Raw genomic sequence first — 25,960 nt, forward strand, 5'->3', positions numbered from 1 at the left:
TCTGTTTGTTTATGAAGTACAGCAGGAGTTATCTGGCTAGATGCTTTACAGTGAATTGAAAAAGCATCTGTTTGAATTTTTTTTTAGGAACTGGCACTCACTTTAACTTACCATTATCTTCGTGTACGGATCCTTTGGTTCCATCAGTTAACTGTGGGGTAAAAGTGCAGAGTCACGAGTTAAAATACTCTGAAATACTAAAATCTTAATTCGTGATTTTCTCTTCTCCTACACTGATTTTTAGTTTGCTCTTGGACTAATCAGGCTGTGGAGTAATTCTTGAAAAGCATCCTGTGCCCCAAGCAGGCGTAGGGTTTGCTTAGCACTGACTGGCCGTGTGGATCATGCTGTTCACAGCTCGTCCTCTGAGCCGGCCCTTCGCCCTTCCCCGACCCCCTCTGCGTATTTGGAGGGGAAATGTACAGTTTTACTTGGGGATTAGCGTTTAGTTACTCTGTCTGTATTTGTTTTCAAAATCTCATTGGAAAGAAGGAGAAATAGTCATTATGAATATTGCCTCCAAAAATCATTAGTAGGGGAAAAAATCCCTCTCAAATCTCAGCAAAAACAAAATAAACACCAGGGGTTGAGTTGTACCTGTTGGAATCAACCAGGTCTTCTAAATGATAGGGACAACAGATCCTTTGTGGAAGTTAAGCTGGACAGGACTTGGCCTTCAAAGAAACGTAGATCAGTCAGTTTCCTCCTACTGAAGGAGTTTTTGGAAGGCACAAGGTATGAAGCCAGGGTTCAATCTCTGGATTAGCTCATGGGGAAGCATTGTGTCACCTCCCATATGGCTCTAGTCAACACGAGGCTGACAGGTGGAATTCGCAGGTGCTATGCTTAATGTTACTTAAATATCTTATTAAATGCCTAAATCAGGAGCCTTCCTTTAGGCAGTGGGACTGCTGTGAGATGATTCAAAACTGAGAAATGCTTTGAATCGATTGCTGATGATAAAGGCGCTGTTGATAACACATTGTGGCTGTAATTCTAAGGTAGGTCCACCTGTCTGAGACGTGTAGCTTCAGATAGTGGGAATATGTATGCCTGTTTGCTGCTTCCACAAAATTCGGAAGACGCATTAAAATTTGCTATTAGAATAAATTATTACTCTAATTTGAATTGCAACTCTTTTGGCATGCAGTTCTCCAGCTGCTTTGAGAAAATGAATAATCCTGACATTTATTCTGCTACATGCTTAGTATTTTAATCTCAGTTTTACAGGCGGAAAAACTGAAGTGCATAAGTAATTAGCTCAGTTTTGCGAAGAGTTGGGAATATGGCACAGACCTTGTAACACTTCTGCTTTCAAATCTAATCTGCAATCATTTCTGCTCTTGGAGCGAGTGTAGAAATTCCAGTTTTACATTTGAAATTTTAAAACAAGAAACACTTGTAGAATTCCAAATGATTTTTCCTTAATAAGTGTCTCCTTTCCTTGGATGTTAAAATGTTAAATGTTCTGAAATAATTTTAAGCATGGGTAGGTCAGGTACTATAACGGACTAGATTTTAAAATGGCATGTTTTTAATTCACATTCACACGATTTAAGTCTCAGTAACTATATTAGACACAGCCCAGGGGACACAAGCCAGGAGGATGGGTTTTCAGAGAGTCAGCGGGAAGAGGCGAGCGCCCCCAAGGAAAAGTTCAGAGCAGCCGGACTGGATCTGAAGTAGACGGTGCAAATACCCAATAAACGTGCGTGTTTGTGTCTGTATGGATATTTATGGAATCGAAATGAAATCTGAGAGCATGAATTTATCATTTCCGCTACGTTGTCTGCATACCATTTTTTTGTTATGATTAATTTTTTTTAAACAAGTTATGCTGCAGTGACTCCCTGCCTGTTATGTCCCATGCTCTGTGACTTCAGTGTCCCTGAAGTTTCCCTGAAGTTACTCTGAAATACTGATGGTGTGACTCAGTTTAGCGCGGTTATCCAAACAGCCTGGTCCCGACTGCTCTGAACTCCACTTAAGCAGCAACCTGTGGATCATGTTAAGGTCGGTTACGTCCCTTAAAGTGCCCTCTAAGTCTACAAATTGACCAAAGAGGTCGTGTGGCCTCTGCAGTACAGTAGGCTACTGCTGGGGGTGTAAAACCTGGTTTCTCCTTGAACTACTTCAATATTTGGTGAAACAGCCAGCATGGGACAACTGATAAATATCATGTTTTCCTTTTCTTAACATGGTGCCATGCTGGGGAAGAAGGGCTGGGTAGCACAGTGTCCAAACGCCTGTTGGTTATGCTGGCCAGGTCCGTTAGGGTAGGATGTGTGTATAAATACTTCTGCTCGAATAAACACACAGAAGCTCTGCGGAGACTTCTGGTCAAAGGAATTTTGGTTCGATGTCAGCCGGGAAGTGAGGAAATCAAAAATACAGCAGAGTTCATGAAATCCTCTCTTTTCAGTCCCCTAGGAGGAAAACAAAGCATGTGAGAAAAACGTCAATTAACTGTTGTGTTACTGGGAAGCAAACCCTAGATCTGTAAAATTCCGTGGCATCAAATTTTACTAAAATTTTTAGTCATATGTAGAAAGGATCCTTTCATAAACAGTGTAACAATACCTAACATTTGCATAATTAAAAATATGTGCTCGTTTAAGTGATCCAACTAAATGCTTTTAATGTTAATATAATTACTTCATAAATGACTTTTCTCCCATGCACAGAAATGCAAAACCTACTTCATGCTTGTGTTCCTTCACCTTTGGGAAGATTTTTATAAATTTCTCATCAATGTAAATGTTGTAAAAGAGAACATGGTTTAAGTCAAAATAGTCTGCAGAGATCAGTGTTCCTTTGCATGTTTGTGTTGCGATGCTGAAAATCAAGTTTTAGGAATGGTGTCAAGCACATAGAACACTGCCATAGAATAAATCAAACTTCTTGTGTATGTTTCTACTGTATATTGGCTTAGTTATGTATTAATGAGAAAAGTGGGATAACGAAGAGTTTTTCTTGTATGGAACTTGTGTTTATTTGACTATCAGATTGACTTCTTAAAGTTACTTGATCTTAGATTGCTTAAAAATATACAAGTATGAAGTATAAAGGAAGTCTTTAGCAACGGACTTTTGAAGGGAGAGTTATTTTAGTTATTTTCAGTGACTGTAACAGTTGATGGATCATCATGAAGATTGATAGTATGCTGCTTCTTAGCAGACCACGTGGGAACTCTTGAATTTTCCTCTTTCAGATACCAGAACACATTTTTGTCAAGTCAGCTCTGAAGTCAAGTGTCCCTAGAGACAACAACATTTATTTAAACATATCAATGAAGGGATAAAGTAGACGGGGATCATAGAAAGGTTTTGCTTTTCTGCTGGTGGTTCAGGCTGTGGATAACCACTTGTCGCAGTTTATTGGTGGATGCTGTTGTCTGTCTTCCGTACAACTTTGTATCACAATTGCTTCACTCCCTCCTCATCCTACCCAATATTAACTTTAAAATTATTCAAGAAATTCTGTTGGCAAGGGGCGCGAAGGTGGTGGCGTGGCAGGGGTGTCCACGTTTGCTCAGACACGAAAACGAAGCCCCCGACAGACGTTTGCTGTTGACCTCCTGTCTGTGCTCATCCATCCTGCGCCTCGGCTCGTCCTCGGTGTGGGAGAGCGATGCTGTGGGAGCGGAGGTGGCTGCCAGAGCAGGACTGCGGGCGCAGGGAAGGGGTGGATGAGGTGTTTCCAAAATAGCGGTCCTGTTCGCGGTGAAGACCCACCAGCAAAGTGCGTAAAGCTGTAAAACCACTGCTTCCTTTCCTATAGTCAGTCATGGGCTTAACTGTGGTCTTGAATTAGACTCAGAACTGAGAGCCAGGAGGGATGGAAGTATGAACACGGAGAAGAGAGTGGGAAGAGGTCAGGTAGAGGGGGATAGGGAGCGGAGGTGGCATACACCGGCGGGGATGTGCCGCAGCACCTTGAGGTGGGATCGGAAGTTGGTTGGCGACTTGTCCCTGCCATCATGCAGCTAACCAACGTTTTGTCATCCCCTCTGCCCCCACTCTAGGATTTCTGTCCCTGAGTCATGGCAGACAGAAGACCAGAGAAGTCATGTGAACAAGCATGTGAATCCCTTAAGCAGCAGGATTATGAAGTGGCAGTGAAGCATTGCACAGAGGCACTCCTTTCCCTCAGCCAGTACCCCCCAGCTCACCTCCCGGAGGCATGCCAGGCAGAAATCGACCGCATCAAAATCGAGACTCTTCTGTATAGAATTGCTTCCTTTTTACAACTTGTGAGTGTGACTCTTTCATAGTATCTAGCGAACTGGAAAGAACAATCGAGTATCTTGTGCCATCAAGACTTAAGTAAAATTCAGCATTTGTGTGTAGTTGGCATGTTCGTTTGCCACAGAATTCTTCTTGCTAAAACATGTTTGAGGATTCTGTCGTGTAGTTTTCTCCGATCTGTTTATTTTCAAGATTGGGACCTCTAAATAGTTTGGGTCTGAATCACAGTTCCCTAAAAGAATGGGGGAAAAAAAATAATATATATAAAAACACAACGAAAACCCAACACCCCTAAATGTATTCCAGGAAGGAAAAATAACTGGTTTTAGAGTATTACTTTATGTTCATATAATTATGCTGAATTACATACCAAATTACCTTATCTTTAAAGAGCATTAAATTCAGGTTACAACTCTAGATGCTCAAAAAAACATTAAGAAACACCAGAATTCAGGCAACCAGTTCATACTTAATTTAGCTGCCTTTGCATAGCCTAACAGCAGTCTTTTAATATTTGATCACATACTAGCTTTCCATTGCTAGGCTAGAGCATGTCTGGTGAAAGACGTAACTTTTAGTCTCTGGCAGGTTTTTAATAGAAATGTGAGAACTGTGAGCTTTGTAAAGGCTTGTAAATTCAAGGCAAGAAGCATATCCCTGAATTGCAGGTGATCCCGTTAACCAAAAATATGACCTTCCTTGAACGCTCAAGAGTGCTACAGTTTCTTAAAGGAAAGGACCATAGAGTGATTAATATGATTTAACCTACATTTTTCCTTATCCTTCTGTTTTGAGAATGTTATTACAGATTTACAGGGGCTTCCTCTACCCTGAATCTTCACGTACTATGGGTATGAACAATTCCATCCCATCCCATATGGTGAAGTGTGGCCAAGTTGTAAGACCTTGCTGGGCAGCTTTAAATTAAGTCATGCCCATCTGATTAAGCAGCTTTTTAAAACTTTATTGAAATAGATAGCTGAATTTGACTATTCTGTGTGCAAAACAAGAATCGGAAAACTTCTTAGATTAAAATGTGACTTATAGTATAGCTCCTCAGGGGGAAGAGATTCAGTAATAACTAAGGTGTTTTGTTAAATTGGAAGTTGTGTTACTACAGATTGACTTCTCAAAATTATTTACATAGGGTAATATACAGTTAGAGGCTTAACAGTATTAAATGCATTCCTGACCTGGATGCCTCTGAAAATGTTATGAGGCACCTCTCTGAATGTTCAACATAGTGAAATTTGTTGCAGTAAGCTGTTAGGGGCTTTGGAAAATTCTTGTAATCAAAACCTTTTCATTAAAGACTTGGATTACATAGATACTTAAAGATTTTTATTTTTTTCTTTAAAAATCTTAATTTTCCTTTTTTTTTTTTTTACTAAAAGAAGTATTGTTTCAAATAACCACTGATAAGACAGTTAAATAAAGTACACCTTACAAATTCCAAGAGTGTATTAGTGCAAGTTTAAAAAACAGTGTCTAGAAAGAAAATTTTTATATTTTTTCCTAGGTGTTGTGAGCCACCTACAAAATATATACATAAGCATATACCTTTGCACATTCATGTACCTCTTTTAGAATGTCCATTTGCTGAGAATTTGAGGAAAAGGTCAGTTTTCTAAGAATTCATTATATTATATTTGACATGTGACTGATGTTCTTTACATGTTCTACCCTGGAAAAAATCGAGGTAATGGGTTCTTAAAAGTTTTAAGAAACTTCTAGTTGAAGCATGTAGTTGTTTATGCTAACTGGAATAATGCTATTTTTAAACTTTTCGTGTTTTACCTTTCAGAAAAAGTATGGGCAAGCAGATGAAGACTGTAGGCATGGTATGCTTCTTTCTTTCTTTTATTCCTTAGTGTTATAAATTGCAGTCAGTTGTCTGAATTTTAAAATCTGGTGCCCAGATTTGTTAGTTTGCTAACAATGGATGTTCTGCTAGTTTAAAATTATGTATCTGTTTTATAATACTTTTTTCTACTTTATTTTTTTTAAGGAGATCTCACAATTTTGTAACTCATGTTCAAGTACCAGAACTAAAATACAGCTGCCTTTGGCATAAGGGTACTGTTTGGCTAATATCTATTTTAGTGTACAGATATAGGGCAGGTTGGTAGTGTTTGGATTTTTATGGTGGGAAAGGCAGCTGCTTGTTCTATCTTCCTTCCTAGGGGCATTGGTTGATATTTAGGTTTGTATTTTAGGTGCTGATTTGGGGGGGAGGAGGAGAAGGAGTGATGTGCTTACATTCATCCCTGTTTGTTAAAGGTTCCAAATGTGTGGCAATGGCACGCTTAAGTTGTGTCTTCCATTTATGATGCCTTGTTTAATTGGGGTTAACCTTGCTAATATTTTGTAACTGATTTATAGTGAAAGTGACTCAATACTTAGTGAGGACTCTGCTGAGTTTGGTAAACATTGGATCAGAATTTGGAAGATCAGTTTTGGAAGGAAAAGCAGGGCAGATCCCACCTTTCAGTTTTTATTTCCTTAAGTATTCACAAATTTTAAAGGAAATTTCCCGAAGCCACAATTCTGTTGCATGGACTGTGTGATTACTCTTGTGACATTCCTGCACTAGCAATGAAAACTTTTACACTGTGGTGGTTTTTTGTTTTTAAGTGCATTCTTCTTCACTGATGCTCAAGTCATAGGCTGGGGAGTTTGTGGGGTTCTGCAGACTGCTTGTGAGGGTTCACAAAGCATAACTAGGAAAAGTAAATGTAATTTCAGTAGGTGTAGTTTTCCCCCTTAGAAAACCTTTAAACAAATTTTAAAGGGCTGAACATCGCTTAATCAATGCCATTCTTAAAATAGGTTTGTTGTCTTTAAGGCTGCTTCTTGTTCTAACTCTTGAAACGTGCCAAGGGTGCAATATCCTGACAAATCTCACAGTTGTCTTTTATGGTGGCAAATAAAAGTCACAGAGAGACGTATGGCAAGATGAATGGTGGTTAAAGGAGGTAGGAAGTGGGATTCTGTTTAATGAATAGTGTTCTCATTGATGAGATCTGATGGGTTTGTCATAAGGGTAGCTGACATTCATCCGTGGAGCCTTTTTCTTCTCTTGGCATGTGTGTCAGAAGTCAGTATCTCAAAGGAACAGTAGCATTAACTGTATTTTTTCTTTCTCTCGCTGGATGCACATAGAAGTGAGAAGAATAGGAACACCAATCTCTACTTTTTTTAATTTGAAAAAAGTAGAGAAATTGGCTTTCAAATGTATATAAGCAACAAAGAATTGTTACCAGTGTGGTGTTAATTTCCTTAATTCATCCCAGCATGTTCTGCACTTATTTTTTCCAGACCTAAAACTGAAGACATTTGTCAACTTCACACCATATTATTTCCTTATAAAAAGTGTGCTTGTGTACATATGTACTGATTAAATAAAAATTAACAATTTGTTTGGGGTTTCCTGTGTTGTGCTGTTATTGATTGTAGCCCAGTATTAGACGGTTCAGAGTATCTGTATCATTTATGATCCTGAAAGTTCTTGGGTTTAGTTTTCTTTGAAATATCCTTGGGAAGAAAGAACCTTAATATGGACTAACTGTATTTCCTTGATGCTCACAATTTTTTTTCAAGAGAATGTTTTTATTCAAGCTGCTGTTCCATCTTCTTACAAGCCTTGATGTGTTGCATTCCTGTGACTATTTTATTTTAACCTTGAACGATAAATATATTTTGGAATAAATTGAGAAATACATGTTCCTTAGTGCTTGCACTGTTGTAAGGAGTCATGATAACTTAGAATCTGTTAAATTATTCCACAAATCTCTAACAAAATAAATTAGTTCATGTGCTGTGACTTTTTATATGCAACTGCATGTTTTAGCTTGGTAATACTGGGTGGTTAATGCTACGAAATATCATAATTGGACATCTAGTCTTTGAGGTTAAAATAGCAAACTGCCCGACATGCTAAAGCTATTTCTGGTGCTGCTGCTTCTGATTTGGGAAGTAAGCTCTATTTTTGGAACTGTGGTCAGTATCATCAGAGTGGTGAATTCAGAGTAATCTTTGTGGCGCTTTGTAAACAGCATTTAGTTACCATTTCGTTTTGAAGGGATGTCTGGTTGTTTTTATGTAAATGCTTTTGTGTTTGTTCTGTTGTTTCATGAGATTTTTTTGTTAATGACACGAATGTCTGTTGAGTGAAGAGTTTTGATTTATTCTAAAATGTAATCCTGAAGTTGTGGTGATTGTAAGATTCCTGTTAGTACTAATAGAAGCTGCTTGCATCGAAGGTCTGCATGAGTAGCAGTGTAAACACAGATGTTGATGTTGCCTGCAATAACACTAATACATATTTTAATTCCGTAATTTTGAACAACTGTCCCAGACTCCTTTTCAACTCACGTGCATAGCTTTACTAGCCTTTTAGTCGCTCAGAAAGGCACTGCTTTTTCTGGACAGTTAATATACATGATTAAGTGTTATGCCTCCTTGTCTGAAGCCCAACTGTATCATGAAATAAATCCTTTCACTATTGGAAGTGTCAATGAAAGTGTCTGTTTGGCTAGCTATCTGATCCAGTGCTAGAAAACATTAGGAAAGTTTTCTGTTACATGGAGCTTGTAAACTTCTGGACTCGGACAATCGTTCCTATATCCTGCACTTTACTGCATAAGTGAATAAAAGCCCTTTTAAAGTAACAGGAATTGACCACGAGGAGGTTAGCTATATTTGGAAACTACAGGGCATGTTTTTTGTGAGCATGAATGGATCTTCCTGAGCATGTTTGTGTTACTGAAAGGTTGTTGGTTGCTGTTTGGTTTTTTTGTACCCTTTCTGTGAAGAGGAGGTCCTTTGTGTCTGCGTCAGATATTTGAATTTATCCTTCCCGTATTTAATTTTTGTCTATTTTAGCATGTAAACCTTTCAACCTTTTTTTTTTGAGCTCATGTACAACGTTTCTTAGATGGTGTGAGACAAGTTCCAAGTTAATACTAGGCATGAGCTAGTAATACTTCCTTTCCATTCAAGCTGTGTCTTTCACAGAAGCCACGGACTTAACTCAAGTTTCAGACATTATTTTCATGTTAAAGGTGAAGGAAAACTGTAGGCTTTATTCAAGTGCATGCTGTGATGAAGCTAATACTTGCTGATTTGTGTTGCAGTGCTGGGAGAGGGGCTGGCCAAGGGAGATGGATCTTTCCGTGCAGTGCTCTGCTGCATGCATCTTAAAGGGAAGCTGCAAATTGTGTCTAATGTTCTTTCCAAATCACTGATGGGTGAATCACTGGTAAGTGTGTTTGCTGTAAGCTATGTAACTTAGAAAGCAGTTTTCTATTTCCTTTTTTGTTTTGGATGTATTTAATAGCAAACTTCTGAACATGAGTTTGACGGACAGGTTGCAACAAATGTTTTTTATTGAAAAGACAAAGATAAGTCTATGGGCATGCATATTTAATAAGGATACCGTTGTTGCATTGCCAGTGTTTTGGTTTGGTACAAATTTTGTAAAGTTTTTTTTGGTTGTTGGCTCTGAATCATGAAGAAATGCAAAATAATTTATGTATTTGGGCAATGTAATAAAGTAATGTAAACTTCAAACTGTTTTTTGTTTGGATTGCACCTGACACCATTTTGTGTGCACTTAATAAGTTTAGTCTTTGAAGCAGAAAGAATATTGATAGGACTATTAAATACGTAGCTCACAATAAGTTGTAAGAAAAATAAAAGCTTATCAGGGATAAAAACAAACAAAGAAAACAAGAAAGTCTTGCATTTCGAGACAAGATGAAGGTTGGAGTTTAAAGCTTCTATTTTACCCTTGAACTGTCAAAGTTTGTAAAGGTGTTCTTAACCCCATACACGTAATTAACAGTTTTGACTCCTATGTGACTACTCACTTGGGGAAAAGTAAGCACATATGTAAGTCTCCAAAGGACGATATCATATTAGTTTCTGTAATCTAGGTTAAATAATAAGCAGTTCTTCACCATGAACTGCTGGTGGTGCTAAATCCAGAAAAATGGTCATAGCACAGCCAAGAGCAGCTCCTGTCAGACTGAGGAATGTGAAAGTGACATCAGAAATTGTACAAGAGCCCATTACCTTGAAATGGGATGTTGGGAAGTAAAAGCAGGGAGAATGAGTTTGCTTTAGAGGTGTATTGATGCATAAGTGTTGTCTTGTAATTACACATTGCTAAGTGATTAAAGATCATGTTCAGTATTATTTAAATGTAACTTGTAATTTTTTCTGTATGTTATAGGAGTTGCGTTGCTACTTTATTAGTCATACAGGGTCAATTTCCTGACAAGATACTTATGAATTATCTTTTTTTCCTGAAAAAAGTATGGATTGAGCCAAAAGATACACGTACACACTGAATGATTGTGCAGTTCAGTAATTAGACATTCACCTAGGGAGGGACCTGAAATGAGCTGAAGTTATGTCTTGGTGCTTAAGTTAATCAGTGGGGTGATTCTGAGGGAGCCTTCTGTTTGTCTGTCCAGAATACATCCTGAATTTTCTTCTTCTCTTTCTCCATCCCCTGCCGTTAGTTATTTTTATGTAAATAAAAGATTTTCCTCTGCCTAGCTGCCGTTTTCTAATGGGAAAAAAGTTTCATTGAAAAATTGCTGGCAAGATCAAAGGAAACTTGCTTTCAGGAGAAAAAAAAAAAAAGTAAAATAGCCAAAAGCTCCTTATCGTAGGAAACGAACGGTGTTGTACAGGCTTGTTTTGAGCTATTGTTGTGTAAAGAAAGGTATCTTCGTATGTAATTCCAGAGTTTTTTCCCAAAGCAGAACTTAAGAAGTTTTTACAACCTTCAGGTCATTAGACGCTGTTTTCAGTGGGAATATTAAAATCAGAAACTAACTTACTTCTGTCAGTGTGTGAGAGGAGAAATGAAATGAAGTTTTGGAATGAATTTACTGAAGAGCTGGAATCCATCCAGTTTCCTCCCCAGTGACTTAAGAGAATGATTCTTGGTAACTTTTTTTATGCATTAATACATTTAAGCTCAGCACGTTCAGTTTGCAACCTTTCTGCTGAAGAAGTGAAAAATCTCTGTGGAAAAAAAACCTGGGTGTGTGAATTTTTGAGTGTATAAATTTTCAGTAATTTCTGCTGCTCAGTAGCACCACAATCAAAACGTGGAAAAATATAGCACATGCAGTGTGACTTGATTGAAGTCCTGCAAGAGTTTTTGAAATAAAAATACAGATCTAGGTTCCTTTTTTCAAAGTTTTGCCTTATGTGAGTGTGAAATTGTTGCACACTAGCTATCTACTTCAGCTAAATTGAATTTTGAAAGAACTTAATTCAGATGTAGCTTGGGTCTGCAGTTATTTTTCATTACATGGCTTATCTTTGCTTTTTAGTAAAAGCTCTGAAAACGACGTAGTCTACATCAGAGCAGAAAGAGTTATGAAACAGTAGAAATCAGTAATCTGTGAAATACATCCTTAAGAAGAAATGAATCCATTGCTGCAACAGCAGTGACAGTTCATTTTATCGATTCCTTCAGAGATGAAGTGTTTCAGTAACTGCAGCACATGGCTGATGTATAGTGCTTTTTGTCAGTAGCTTATAAAGTGCTGTGTAAAGGCAGGCAGTATTACTATCAACGTTTTGCAGATGGGAAACCAAGGCATGGAGATTTGAAGTGACTTGCCTAAGGTCACCCAGCAGGCTGGCAGCTAAGAGCATAGATCTAGAGCATAGAGTCCCTGTCCATCGGGCTATCGTGCCTCCAGGGCCACCTCACATGTAGAGTATTGCTCTGGAGGATAGCATTTAATAAGTATTGTGGCTATTAATACTTGTTTTGGGTGGCAGACAAACTTGTAAGAGTTTTTTTTTTTCCAAGTTGTTCCACATATGCTTGTCCTATATTGATATTCGCTGCAAATCTGGCGCTGTGTTTGGCCAGGGTAAAATTTACCTTTTCACTGTAATGTTTGCTCAGTGTTATGTAGTAGTACGTCATTTAAAATTGTGTACTGTAAGTCAAATTCATGTTTCCTTGTTGCCCTTCTCCTTGGTGGTGGTGGTAGAAATGAACTTTCTTGCTGTTGTTTAATGTACATGAAAGTTTGAGGTTGATAAATTAATATTCTTTCTTGTTCCCCTTCTCCCCCTAGAACGGGATGGTAACTAAAGATCTGACACGACTGAAAACACTTCTTGCAGAAACAGAGGTAATAATGAGCACTTTATTGGAAAATAATGAGTAGTAGCAGATGCAGCTGAAAAGCTTGTTTTGATGTGTCCTGGGAGATCGGGGCTCACTGTGAACATACTGGTTCAGATCTGTAGTTTCCACTGGTGTCTTGGTCTTTATCACCTATCTTTTCAGCAGCCTTTCATCCCAGTTTTGCATGATATATGAGAAAATAGTGAAACGTGCTGATAGGCTGAAGTAGCGTGTAGAAAGAGTTCAAAGCATTTAAATTATATTATTTAGTTATTGTCTTTTTCTCATTGATTTGGGTTTTACTTTTAATGTAAATTGAAAGATGAAAGACATCTCAGTACCGCTTAGACTTCTGACCTTTTAAATTTTGATTGCAGTCCATGTTAAAATGATCGCAGAGTGGAACCCTCTAAAATTTTCTTTTAAAGATGAGTGGACTCAGTGTTCCTGTCAGAATCTTTTTATCAATGGTAGCAATTTAGTAGTTAGGAAATATTTTTGTAACTAGAAGTGATGTCAGACTTCTGAATGTTTTTTTATTGATTGTTCTGAAACACATTTTTAAAAGCAAAGAAGCCAAAGTAGTTCTTATTGATGAAATTGTTTTGTGTTTTTTTACAATTGTTTTTTTAATAATTGTAGGCAGCTGGTAAAGTACCATCAGGATATCATGTAGAAGATTTAGAAGAAGGTATGTAAATCATTTCTATAGCTACTTCATTTTGTGGTGAGAAGACTTGAAGATTCTGCTGAATGTTTAGCACTAGATAGCAGTCAAAAAGGAGAAAACAGGCCTGACTTGATGAACTCTGGGGACTGAGGTTGAATTTGTTGTCATTGGTTGAATTTGAAGGCAAAAGTTTCCATTTATTGGTCAAAGCATTGTAACAGAGCTTGCTCCATTCTGCAAGTTGTTTAAAACTTGCCTTCATACCCTTTAAAACTTTGTTCTAAATGAATTTGTTAGGGAGTAGATTTTTTTTTTTGTTGGATGATTTTTTTGCTTGTGAATACAATTTGGTTGATGTTTAAAGACATGGTTCCCTGGACAGTTACCATCAGACTCGTAAATACTTGGCCATTAGACAATTAACCTGACTTTTGACTACCCCGCAGGGTCCCGGGATGGCTGGCAGTTCCGCCCTCCACCCAGAGGAGTCACAAGCAGTGAAGAATATACACTATGTAAAAGGTAAACTGAATGCTTTATACCAACATTCTCTAAGGCATCATAACACTTCCTCTTTTATTAAGCTGCTAACAGAATGATTAGGAAGCTAAGAATGTGAAGGTACTTGTTAGAACAGGAGTTGATTAATTCACAGGTTTTTGGATGGGTCAGTAGATGCAGAGGCACCTCGTTTTTTCTGTAAAATGAAATCACTAGCTCTGTTGTCATAAGAGTAGTTTGAGCAACATTTTTCTAGTGACAGGGCAGCATCTGTCTTTTTCCCCTCCCTTTTCTAATTTGTATAATTTCAGAGATGTGACAAGTTCACTTCTGCAGACAGCATTGTTAGCGGGCTGAAGCACAGTGAAGTGTACTTTGACAGCAGATAGGGTGCGTGCCTTTGGATAAGTGGGCTTTGCTGTTAGATGAGGTTTATCTTCAGATAAAATAATGTTTGCAGTTTCCCTCTGGATCTCATTATGTCCATTTTGCCTAAATTCATATACACAGAGGTGAATTGCCTTGCTGAAAGTCCAAGTGCTTGTGCTTATATTGAAGTTTCTTCTCCTTGTCTCTTTCAGTCCACTAGTCAAATTTTCCCGTGGTTTATATTGATAACACAGTATTACATATGTAGTTAGAATTAATAAATATGGTGAAAAACAATTATTGTGCACTTCATTCTGCCATATCTGTAACTTATACATTATTATCAACATAGGTAGAAATTGGACTTGCTTTTTAGTTGATACAACTGAATCTGCTGAAATTGGCTGTGATTTTCTAGAGCTGCTAAATCCTGCCAACTGTTGACTCTTAGCAGATCTTATGCATAAATGACATTTAAAAAAAAATAATAATTAATGATGACTGTCTGAGCAGCATCCATACCATGTTTCTAACCTCTGCTCTGAAAGATTTTTCCATGAAAGCTGTAGTTAGCTTTACTGGTTACCTTCTTATGCACGCTATTAATGTTTACAGTGAGAAGGATGTGCTTTTACTCAGCAAATCCATATGAACAGCGGCATTCCAACCATGGATAAAATATTTTAGCTTCCTTGTAAGGGGGTGGTTACAAGTACTGAATATGGATTTTTGAAGTTGTGGTTTATTTTTCCCCTGTGTGCCATAAAGCAGTAGGAGTACATCATATTTATTCTGGATAATGAAGTTACGGAATTGCAGCTGTACTAGCTAAGAAACTAAGCATTTAGGGGAAAACAAATTGTCTATTAACACTGAAAATTTGGAAAACTTGCATAATGATGACAATTTTTTAAGGTAATATGCTTTCTTATTAAATAATGAAAAGGAAAACACTTTAAAGTCTGCTGGATAGCTAATAAGAACAGGTCAACAATTTATTTTATGCTTGTGCTCCATTTACTTTGGGGCATGAAAATCATAATTGTACTTCAGCATTTTAATACATCAGTGCAGTGCTGAATTTGAAAATGTGCAATTCAACGTTGAAACTGACTACCAAGAAAAATATTTTAATTTAAAAGATATTAAGCAACATAGCTTGAGAACACCTCTAGTAATAACATAGTATATATCATGCTTATTTTATTTGCCATTTGGGCACTTAAACCTTTAAATAGTTATACCATTCCTTTAAGAAATGTGTATGCTAAATCAAATTACAATCAGTGATGCGAGTGTGTCCTGGATATCCAAGTACTTTTGCTGCAAGGTTTTCATGTCATAGTCAGGTATTACTTGTTTTTGTCAGATAGGTCAAAGTCACGTTCTAATTCACATTATATTTTACATTACATAATATGTTTACTGCGGAAAGGTTATTCAGTCACTGATGTTCAGCTAGTTCTTTGATGTGGGGTGCTCACTTCTGTATTCATTTAGTCTTGGAGTCTTGGTGCATCCTTTTTCTTTCGCAGTAACTCATCAGTGTAGGATGAGGTTCTTAATATAAATATATACGTTGGTATCTATGTGAAATTCAAATATAGTTATGTTTACAGACTTCCTATCAAATCAATATCTTGACAGAGATCAGCATTCCTGACTTTATTTATGATAAATGTGATGCTTACATTAACACACGAACCAAAACCCCACTGGCCTGGTCTGTATCTCCAATGCTTTCTGAGTACCTTTACATAAAACAAAGCAAAAACACAGAAGAAAACAAACAAAAAACATTTTATATTTTGTTTTGCAATGTTTTTTAAGGGCTTCACTTTTGAAGAATGATGAAAGTGCAGATGCTGCCTTGTGTTTTTTAAATTTCATACAACATTTAATTGTAAAAAGTAGTTCATAAGTTATACAGACATTTAAGTAATAGTTGGCCCACATTTGCAATAAATTCTGAGAACTAGAATGCTTAAATTGCGCATAGACATTAGGAATATTGTTAATTTTGATGCAACAGCATGTGTTATTACATGAAAAATGGACTTCTTTAACAAATCCATAACCTCTGTAAGGAGTAGATCCTTTTAGACTCATGCACTCTTTACCAAGAGGATTAAACCTTTTCCTTGAGAGATCATTTCTGTGTAGGTGTATTTAATAGAAAAGACCACGTGATGTCACTGTTGCTCTGGGAAAAACTGCTGAATGAGCACTTAACAGCTAATAGCATTAACTATTGGAGGCAATTATGCTATATCTTCCCTTATTACACCATTTTATTCATGTTAATACAGTGCCTAACAATTTCAGGGATGGTCCGTGATCTCATCATGTTAATTGCTGTACAAACACTTGATTCTTCTTCTTTGAAGCTGGAAATTTCGTGAGAAGACTTGTGTTTCAAAGAAATTTGATATACTTTACTTAGAAGTAAGAGAGGCTGCTGCCTCTCTTACAAAAGGCTGTGTACATTTATATATTTCCAAATTAGTTCCCATGGACTAGAACTGCCTTTAGTTCAGAGAGCGACTTTAAGAATGTCCTTCTGGCTTTAAAAGTAAAATTTTGATAAATTTCATTTTTTAATTGGAGACCAAAACATTCAAGGCATAATCGTTTTTCCTATTTTATATGTAGATTTTTAGAGCAAGGGATCTGCAGGTACGGTGCACAGTGTACTTCAGCACATTCCCAGGAAGAGCTAACAGAATGGCAAAAACGATATGCTTCCCGCTTGATCAGATTAAAACAGCAGAAGGAAAACAAACAGTGTTCGGGCAGTTATATGGAAACCTTGATTGAGAAATGGATGAATTCGTTATCTCCTGAGAAAGTGGTAAGAAAATATACTACTTCCCTATGTGCTCATATTTAAAACTAACAGATGAGCCTGTTTTTGGCCCTTACTATCAGAGCTGGTCGAATTACTCATTACCAAGAAATTGTCAAACCAATTTGCTCCCCTTAGCATCCTGCCCTTTGTCTTCTTGCAAAGATACCAGAGACTTGGTCTGATTTCTGCAAAGTACTCATTCTTTTCAGGAATTCAAGGAAGAGTTTGTGAATTACAGCTTGTGGGTTAATCAGCGTTCATTTTGCGTATGTATTATTCCCAGTGCAGGATGAGTCAGCCAAGTCTCATGGTATTGTTTCTGTTCTTTGACTGGATAGCAAAACTTTTTAAACTGGAGAACAATAAATGGTGAAGCTTTCATGACTTACTGGACAATACTGTTTGTGCATGGCTCCTTTTTCGTTGCCTGTAGCTGCAGGCACTTTTGTGAAGAACAGTCAATCCCCAATGTTCAAAAAAGTTTGAATCCTGAAGAGCGAGGGGTATGGATATGATCAAACTCAGCAGCTGTTGGGAATTCCAAAGAATGTTTTTGCAACATTCGACCAGCTCTACTTACCACTGACCCTAAGGAGTTTTCGGTCCATCTATTGTTGATTAAAGTCTGGGAAGAGTGGACTTTCTGCAAAATGGATTAATGAGTAGAAAGCTTCATTATAGTTTCCTGGTGTCTCTAGAATTCTCATTGATGTCATTGAGATCTGGGGTCTTCTGGAAATACAGTCATTGGGCCTCATTGTATCAGATCCTTCTTTCCAAATTAAATCATGTTCTACTTTAAACATCTACAAATAAGTTGGATTTTGAAAATTAAGTCCTGTGGTTAATTGCCCATAAATGGTTGTACTCTTTCCTTACATGGTATGATCTAGTGGATTTGTCTTGCTTATCTCTGAAGTAGCACGTTTTATTTAATTCGTACACAGGACTTGCATCAATCCTGCACAGTCTGGGAGGCCATTCTTTTCACTTTTTGTTCAAAAATACCTTTTCCTAAATGCTTTTATTTTGGTATTGTCTGTTGAAATTTAATATGATGTTCTTTTTCTTTTAATCTAGCTTAGTGAAAGTATAGAAGGAGTGAGAGTAGAACATAATCCTGAGCTATCAGTAACTGTTACCACCAAAAAGTCTCATCAGACGTGGACATTTGCTCTCACTTGTAAGGTAGGATAACTTATCTTTTAACATTGAGTCGATAATAAAAATTAGAATGTGGTCCATAGGCTTTTGTGATTAAAATTTCAATTGCATAATACTTCTTTTGAAAACAAAGCAATTCCCTAGCACCATTCCTTCTCCAGCAGCCCTGGTGATTATATATTGAGTGCCCTGATTTCTGGAAAGCAGGCAGTTCTTGTACCTGTTTTATCAAGTTGAGAATTCTTATAAGCTCTTATTGTCTGATTGCAAATGAACGTATTCCTGAAATAATTTTGGTTTTCCAACATGCTTCATTTCAACCCTTGCATTTTTTTTATAGCCTGCAAGAATGCTGTATCGAGTGGCATTGCTTTATGATGCCCATCGTCCACATTTCAGTATCGTTGCAATATCTGCTGGAGACAGCACTACCCAGGTATCACAAGAAGTTCCAGAAAACTGTCAGGAATGGATAGGAGGAAAGATGGTCCAGAATGGAATAGATCATTATATATACAAAGTCAGTATAGCCTTTAACACAGAAATCTTTGGAACTTTTCGCCAAACTGTTGTGTTTGATTTTGGATTAGAACCAGTCCTCATGCAACGAGTAATGATTGATGCTGCTTCAACTGAAGGTAATGTATGAAAAAAATTTTTTTCAATAATAGAAACTTTTAATACAACCTCTTTTTTCATGTTGCTGGGCAGATCAGCATCTGTATTAACAGCTGTTGAACATCTATTACTATATGCTTTGTTCATCCTCACAGTTAGGAATATTAGGCAGTGGACAGAAGCTTCAGAATGTGCAAATTGGCTTGGGCTCAGGGGAGTTAGCTGCCTTATGACTGTTACACCATGTATCAGGATTAATCTTGTCAAAATGCTAGGAATTTCTAGTTCAGTATGTGTCTGAAGGGCAGCACAGGAAGTTAAAGTATGTTTATGTTTTTATATGCATTCGTGGATTGATGAAAATGTTAAGCATGTAGAAGGTCAGTAGAAAGATGAAGCATTTCTGTGGTAATTCATTGTTAATTAAAGACTATCTGAGAGGTGTCTTTTTTTTTTTTTCTTGTGATGTCTGACTGGAGTTGTCAAAGGCAAGAGGCAAAGTTTAGGCTTGTAAATCAACTTGCTGTAACACCAATTTTGAAAATGCAAAGAAAATGTAACTTCTTTGTGTGTATTCAGGTTAAAAAAAACCAACACGTTACTTTGTAAGTATTGTATTGTTTATGAAATTGAGCTGTGCCTCTCATGAAGTAACTTCTTTGTCAACTCCTGAAATAACTGTTATCAGAAAGATGTCAACGAATTGAAAGATGGTGAAGAAGTACAGAAAAGAAGGAAGCAATTTGACATACGGCAAAAGATTAAGGGAGCTAAATATAAGTCACTATGTCACTTGGCAACAGGCAAGAAAGTGGGATAGAGTATGGTAATTTTCTATGAAGATTTCAGAAAGAAAAACACCAAAGGAACAGAATTCTAGCACTAGGATGTAAGCAGGAAGAAGGAAAAAGTGAAAGGAGGAAAAAGATAAAGCAACAGATTTTTATTCCAGGCATTTATTTACATATAAGAAGTTAATGTTTCCAACACTAATTAAAAGAAACTGAATAGCAAATGCCAAACTCATGAACTGACGTGACATGGTATAACGTTGGTGTCACAGTGTTTTTGTTGTGTTAGTGGATGTATTTTGGGTGGCTGTAGACAATGTTTGGTCTTCTGTTTCTTGTTTAACCTACAAGGTCCCTGAAATGAGTGTGTACTGAAAAAATAATTTCCTAACTTAAGTTTTCTAACCTAATATCATGTTAGGTTATATTTCCAAAGTTGTTCCTAGCAAACTAATTTTACACATATAATACAACTATCTGCAGAATGCACATGTGGTACTATCGATTTTTTATTTTTGAAGGCTTTCAAAACGCTGCAAATGCAAAGATTTCTTGCTGCCTATTTCATTGACTTGTTTTTGTTACCTTCTAAATTTCATATTACATTTTGTAAAGTTCTTCATTACCTTATATTTTTGAAAAGAGATGATGTTGCAGTTAGGGTTTACAAGCACATTGTGATGGCAAATCCTTCAAAGTTGCTTGCAACTTTCTATTAAATAAAAGTGCTTTCCTTGTTTATCTGTATGCTTTCTATTTACTAGCTATAGAATATTTTATTTTCTGGTTATTTATTTTCTCTATTTTGTTTGAGAGCCTGCTTGTTCTCTGTGTACACCTGAAAAGTAGGGGTGGTAAGTTTAGCAATGAATTTACTAAAACTGTTGTAGGCAAAGGAGAGACTTATACACAGTTCATTCTCTCTAATGGGATTATTTTTAGTAGTGTGTGTTTTTAAAACAGAGAGAGCTTGAACTGACTTCCTTTCCCTGTTACGTCTCTATATCCAGATCTTGAATACTTGATGCATGCACGGCAACAGCTACTAACCACAGCTAAGCGTTGGGATTCTACTTCTAAGACTATTGTAGAATTTGAGCCTAATGAAACTACTGAATTGGAGAAGAGCCTTCTTACCAGATACCAAATCCCTCTCTCTGCTGACCAGCTATTTACACAATCTGTCCTGGACAAATCATTGACCAAGACCAACTATCAGTCACGGTTGCATGACCTCCTTTATATTGAGGAAATAGCACAGTATAAGGAAGTTAGCAAGTAAGTAATACATTTACAAAATTATATCTTAGATGTTTGTTACTGTCCTATTGAAATGATAATGATAATGACGATTTTTTTGATTAAACTTACATGGTAAGTTAAAATATTAAGTTTTCTTGTTTCTTAGAGATAAAGTTGAATATGAGTGTGAAAATAGAAACTTTAGATGAAGGAGACTAGCAGTTAATGAGTATAATTTAATGATGCTCACTTAAAGCAAGTTTACATATCAGTCTGCTTACAGCTGGAGTCACTGAACAGCTGTTGCACAATGTTTTGCTGGTACCTGTACAATAATTTTTGCTTGTAGGTTTTTTGGCTCTCTATGAAAAAGAAATGCATCAATTTTTTTATTCCTTGGTAAAATCACTTATAGCAAAATAATATATAAAATCTTTGTGTGCAAGTCTTCAGGGAGGTTTCTTTCTTTTTTCCTTTTTAAAATTCTTTTTAGGAAAAAAAGGTTGAATTGTGTTTGGCTCAAACTCTGGTCTTACGGTGAGGTGGCAGCTAACGTTTTATTCTCTAAACAAGCTGAAAGCTAGCTTATGAATAAAAGTTCCTAGTAAAAGGCATATAGTATACATTTCTTGTTTGTGTAATACAGCCATTAGCAGTTGTATTTCTAATGTTAAGGCAGAAAAATGGTTCCATTTCTTTTTTGTATCTCAAATGAAGCGCAGTACATTTGAACTCTTCTTCTTTGTATCTTTCATCTCTGCTGTGTTCTGCTTTTGAGCTGGAATCTAACATAGAGAGGAATAATGCTTGAAGATTCCTCAGCATGCAGAAATGTTCTCCATCATACATATTTATAATCACTTTTCTAAGGCTTTTTAAAACAAAAGTGGGTTTAAAGTAAACATTATGAAACATGATACAAAAGTAGACAGTATTTTTACTGAGCGAATTTTCACATAAAGTATTACGCTTCTGTTCCTCGTAGGAAAGCACACAGCAGCATGCCTGTAGAAATGAAAGAATGAGGAGTGCATTCTGTGTAATGCTTCCCTTTTGGTGCACTGATAAGTTTTTGCTGCTCTTTTTCAATTGGTAGATTAGTAAAAGCAAGTTTTAATAATGTTCTTGAAATCTTCTGTTTTGATACTGCTGATGACAGAAATATTCTTTTGATCTTGTAGCTGACCCACTTTATTACAGCAAGGCTCGAACTAACACACTTTTCTGATCCTCTGTGGCTGAGATCACACACATACTATTCTCTCGTGAGGTGCCAGGGTTACAAGCCTAGAAGAGGGCCCAGAAATACAAATGCAAGTGGGTTGTAATACCTCTGAAGTGGTGTCATGAGTCAAAATGTTGATGAGCTGCTACTCTCTAATGGGTTTGTGTATGCATCTCATAAAAACAGTGGAGCTGTCAACACGGTCTCTTCTGGCAGGACTGGAATAACATGAGTGTCTGCAGTTCACATTGGAGTGGATTGTTGTGTTTTAACAGTGCTGCTAATGACTTCTTGGTTTCTGGGATAACATTGTTTCAGACTTCGGGTCATCACCTGTGTGGACATTAGTGAGTGTGTGATAATATGTAGCAATATAGAGCTCCTTCCACGCTTTCTGCTACCAGACTTGCAGAACAGATTTATCTTAAAGGCTGTACAGTCTTAAAATACTGGCTTTAATGGAAAATAAATTTGTTTTTATCATTACTATGTCTTATAGTTTATCAATGCATAGGTAAATGTCATACTGCACACCTTGTCTGAATTCTGCGGATATAAATGTAAAATGAAATATGTTCGATTTACTGTTAAGAAAACGTTATATGGGGCTTTGTTCAAAATGGCTTTACTTGCCATTTAGGAATTTATTGTCTGCATTGCCACTGGATGGATTCATGATATATCAAATATTTCTTAGATTTAATTTTGCAGTGCTTGGAGGAAACAAATTTCTCCCAATAAAAATAAAATCTCCTCAGTATAAAGGCTATTGGTTTTGTATAAACCTCACTGAAAACTTTTTTTTTAATGAGCCTTCAGAGCAAAGATGAGGAATGGATGGAAGAAGCAAATGTTGACTTTAAAATAAAATCCTTAGACGATTTTGTAGTTTAACAGCTTGCCAGAAGGTGTCAGCTTACTCACTGGAAATTGTTTGATAATCTGTAAACTTTTTATCTCCTTTAGCACAATAGAATCAGTTTAGTCATTTATAAAGACAATAATTTGTCTCAGCATGGCAGTACTACTCCAGCAGGTTTCTACAAATCAGAATTTGAGAATGAGCTGGTACATTTTTAGCAGCCTGGGGATTCAGTTTTAGGAAGTTTTTACGAGTTTTTATAAAATAAATTCACAACGGCACATGATTGTATCTTAGTAACAATGCAGAGCTCTTGTTTATTCTGTGAAATCTAATCTATACAGTATGGTAACAATTATCTGAATGTGATTTGAGCTGTTTTAGGTGTTGCTCATTTGCTGATAAGTGCTTCAGAATATTCTAGCACATTAATACACAGAAGTTTTTTTGTTTGTTTTTAGCACATGTAGAAATCGGAAGGATTACACTTAATTCTCACAAGTTCCTATAAGCGCATGCTTTTGAGTGACTGCTCTAACTGTAGCTCATGGAGCAACCTTTGCAGTTACTGTTGAACAGAAGGAATTCATGTTCAGTAGGATGACATCTGTTGCTTTTTCGGGGTGGAGGAATGTGAAATGTGCATCTGACTTAATTACTTGTATTATGTAAAGAAGCAACTATTTCCACAAGGGGGCAAACTTGCAGTTTTTTTTTCTTCTGGAAGACTTATGATTTGGCAAATATGGCAAAATATATTCAATGTTTAAATTCCAAGAGAGATGAAATGTTGGATTTCATTGTTACGGGCTTATGGTCCCTGATAGTACAGGTCTTAAACTATAACCACGAATTCATTAGTTTAAAATATGAGTTTTAAGAAGATGAACAGATCAAATAAAACCGGGTGAGTATCATAAGAAAACTATTTTTTCCAAGAAATTTTGTTTGTGAAAACCTTTGTTTTTTACTTATTTCTGTAATTTTTCAGGAAAAAGTTGCTGATGATAGAACGTTAACAGGAGTGACAGATTTCTTTTCTTTTTTATTTTTAAAATCAGGTTGAAAAAATATTTTTAAAAACAAGCCAGACACTCTAGAAGGAGATTACTGTGTATTGGTGAGAGGTCAATAAAATGTGCTACTGTGTCACTTTCACGTGTTACGTATGTGACTTTTTGAAAGTAGTAACTATTAGGAATGATTTTTTTTAAATCTCTGGTTATAGGAGGAATTTGCTATTAAGAGGAATTCTTTGGATAGATGGTTTATGTGGCTGAGCCTGCAATGCCATTCCTTCATTTTAAATAAAAATTTCTCATTTTTATGCCCACATTGTGATTTTAAGGAAGCGTTTTAATCAATCCATCTCAATTGTAGATATAATACTATTTCCCTTTGTCAAGATGTAGATAACCTTTTCTGGTGTGCAGCCTGGAAGAGATACATGGAATAAACAGGAATCTTATTCTGTTCTTATTCTGCTGTCTGTCCCTGAATACCTAATATCAGGGAATATAACATAACCTTACAAACTATTTAAATACAAAGCTTTACTTCTTTGGGACATGCATAGCATTTTTTTAAAGCTTTGTTGATGTTGATTCTTTTAACTTTGGCTATCCTTGTTTGTTTAACAGTTATATGCTCAGAGCCTAAGGCGGTGAATCTTTGGTCTGAATTCATGAAATCTCCAGATCTGAGAGCGTTTTTCTGCACTGACCAGATGCTTTCTTATTTAGGTTCAACATAAAAGTGCAATTGCAGATTGTAGCAAGCTTCATGCTCACTGGGGTTTCTGGAGGTGCAAAATATGCCCAAAATGGACAACTTTTTGGACGCTTTAAGCTCACTGAAACGCTTTCAGAAGACACTTTGGCTGGACGGCTGGTGATGACCAAAGTCAATGCTGTTTATTTATTGCCTGTCACTAAAGAGAAATCAGCACAGACCCAAGGAACCAAAGAGAAGGTTTATGAAGCAGCTATTGAAGAGAAAACAAAAGATTATATCTTCTTGAGGGTATCCAGGGAATGCTGTGAAGAACTTAATCTTCGGGCAGATTGTGAAATGCAGGTAAGGCTGAGTGGAAGCTGTTTTGGCATGTTTGAGTTGTCTTTTTCAGCTCCACCCAAAGTAATTCCTAGAAGATATGGAAAGGAATTTTTTTATGCCTCATCATACAGAGAAAGTAGAGCACAGATGAAAATTTCGTCTGTGAAATGTGAATTTTATTTATAAATATATGCATATATATTGTCACCAGAGTCCTCAGGAACCTTTTCTTAATGAAGTCAAAGGAAGTTTTCTATTGCTATGATTTTTTTCTCCAATAAAAATCTCTGCTGCTCTTGATGTAGCCAACTAGAACTCTCCCTGTGGTAACTTGGGTCTTGGGCTCTTGATTTTGTATCTTCTCGTTATTGTGGATTCCACTACACCTGTTCCTAGACCTGAGGGAGATTAATTTTTAGTAAGATCTGTTGAGGCTAGGAATGGGCCTTGTGCTGCCTTCTGAGACCATATCAGAACAAAAGGAGTATTGTCCTTCAGTGGCAAAGTTTTTAATTTACAGTATTTCCTTGATGAAGATGATGAGGGTTGTATAAATGGAGGCATGAGGAAGGTGAACAAATACTTTAATGATATATATTCTTTGTTTCACAGTGGTAATACTTGCCTCCATGGCTCTCTCTCCCTTGACACTTAAATACCTGTCTTGGAGGCATTTGGTTACAAAATGAAGAGTTGTAACACTTGCTGGAGATAACTGTGTTGGCAGTAAGGTCAGGATTTTGTGTACTTTATAGGTGACATGAAATAGGTGGGGATAAAATCTGCTTTTAAATAACATAGTGTAGTTAGTGCATGAGGTGTAAGTGGAAGTACATGTAAGGGAAGGTGAAGCTTTAGTTAAGTTAAATACTTGCAGTCTTCCCACCCATTCCCGGTGTGTCTGCTATAGAACTTGTGATCAGCTTTGTTACTAAATGGAAATGACCTCAAATTAAGGTCACTGGAATTGCTAGAATTGAATGTATTTTCACCAAATAATTCTCTCCTCCCATTCATTTTGTTTTGGAGAAACATGCAAGAATAATAATGTCTTAATTTAATGTGGCTAATTGGCCTGGGAAGACTTATGTTCTTCTGGGCTCTTGTTTTTGTGTTTGTTTTCTTAAAACAATAATTAAACCTACTAATTGATTCTATCAAAAACTCCACTGGAATGCAAAATGAGCTGGGGCTTGAGTAA

General features: G+C 36.7%; 1 protein-coding gene across 8 annotated transcripts in view; it reads left to right on the forward strand.

The window, feature by feature from the left end:
- Window positions 1–25,960, forward strand: part of HELZ (helicase with zinc finger) — an 82,930-nt gene that overhangs the window by 12,580 nt on the left and 44,390 nt on the right. For 4 of the 8 annotated variants that reach the window (XM_083805309.1, XM_083805312.1, XM_083805311.1 and 1 more), the window contains exons 2-12: window positions 4,025–4,252; window positions 6,052–6,088; window positions 9,383–9,507; window positions 12,362–12,418; window positions 13,057–13,105; window positions 13,531–13,606; window positions 16,607–16,805; window positions 17,883–17,990; window positions 18,307–18,604; window positions 20,386–20,653; window positions 24,447–24,780. In XM_083805309.1, coding sequence (XP_083661435.1) covers window positions 4,043–4,252; window positions 6,052–6,088; window positions 9,383–9,507; window positions 12,362–12,418; window positions 13,057–13,105; window positions 13,531–13,606; window positions 16,607–16,805; window positions 17,883–17,990; window positions 18,307–18,604; window positions 20,386–20,653; window positions 24,447–24,780 — 1,761 coding nt within the window. In that variant the 5' untranslated portion in view covers window positions 4,025–4,042. Of the gene's footprint in view, window positions 1–4,024; window positions 4,253–5,766; window positions 5,866–6,051; window positions 6,089–9,382; window positions 9,508–12,361; window positions 12,419–13,056; window positions 13,106–13,530; window positions 13,607–16,606; window positions 16,806–17,882; window positions 17,991–18,306; window positions 18,605–20,385; window positions 20,654–24,446; window positions 24,781–25,960 lie in introns of those variants that run through there. The other 4 variants (XM_083805313.1, XM_083805314.1, XM_083805315.1 and 1 more) reach the window with 3 other exon arrangements.

The sequence above is a fragment of the Anser anser genome (assembly GCF_964211835.1).
Source record: "Anser anser genome assembly, chromosome: 19".
Lineage (NCBI taxonomy): Eukaryota > Metazoa > Chordata > Aves > Anseriformes > Anatidae > Anser > Anser anser.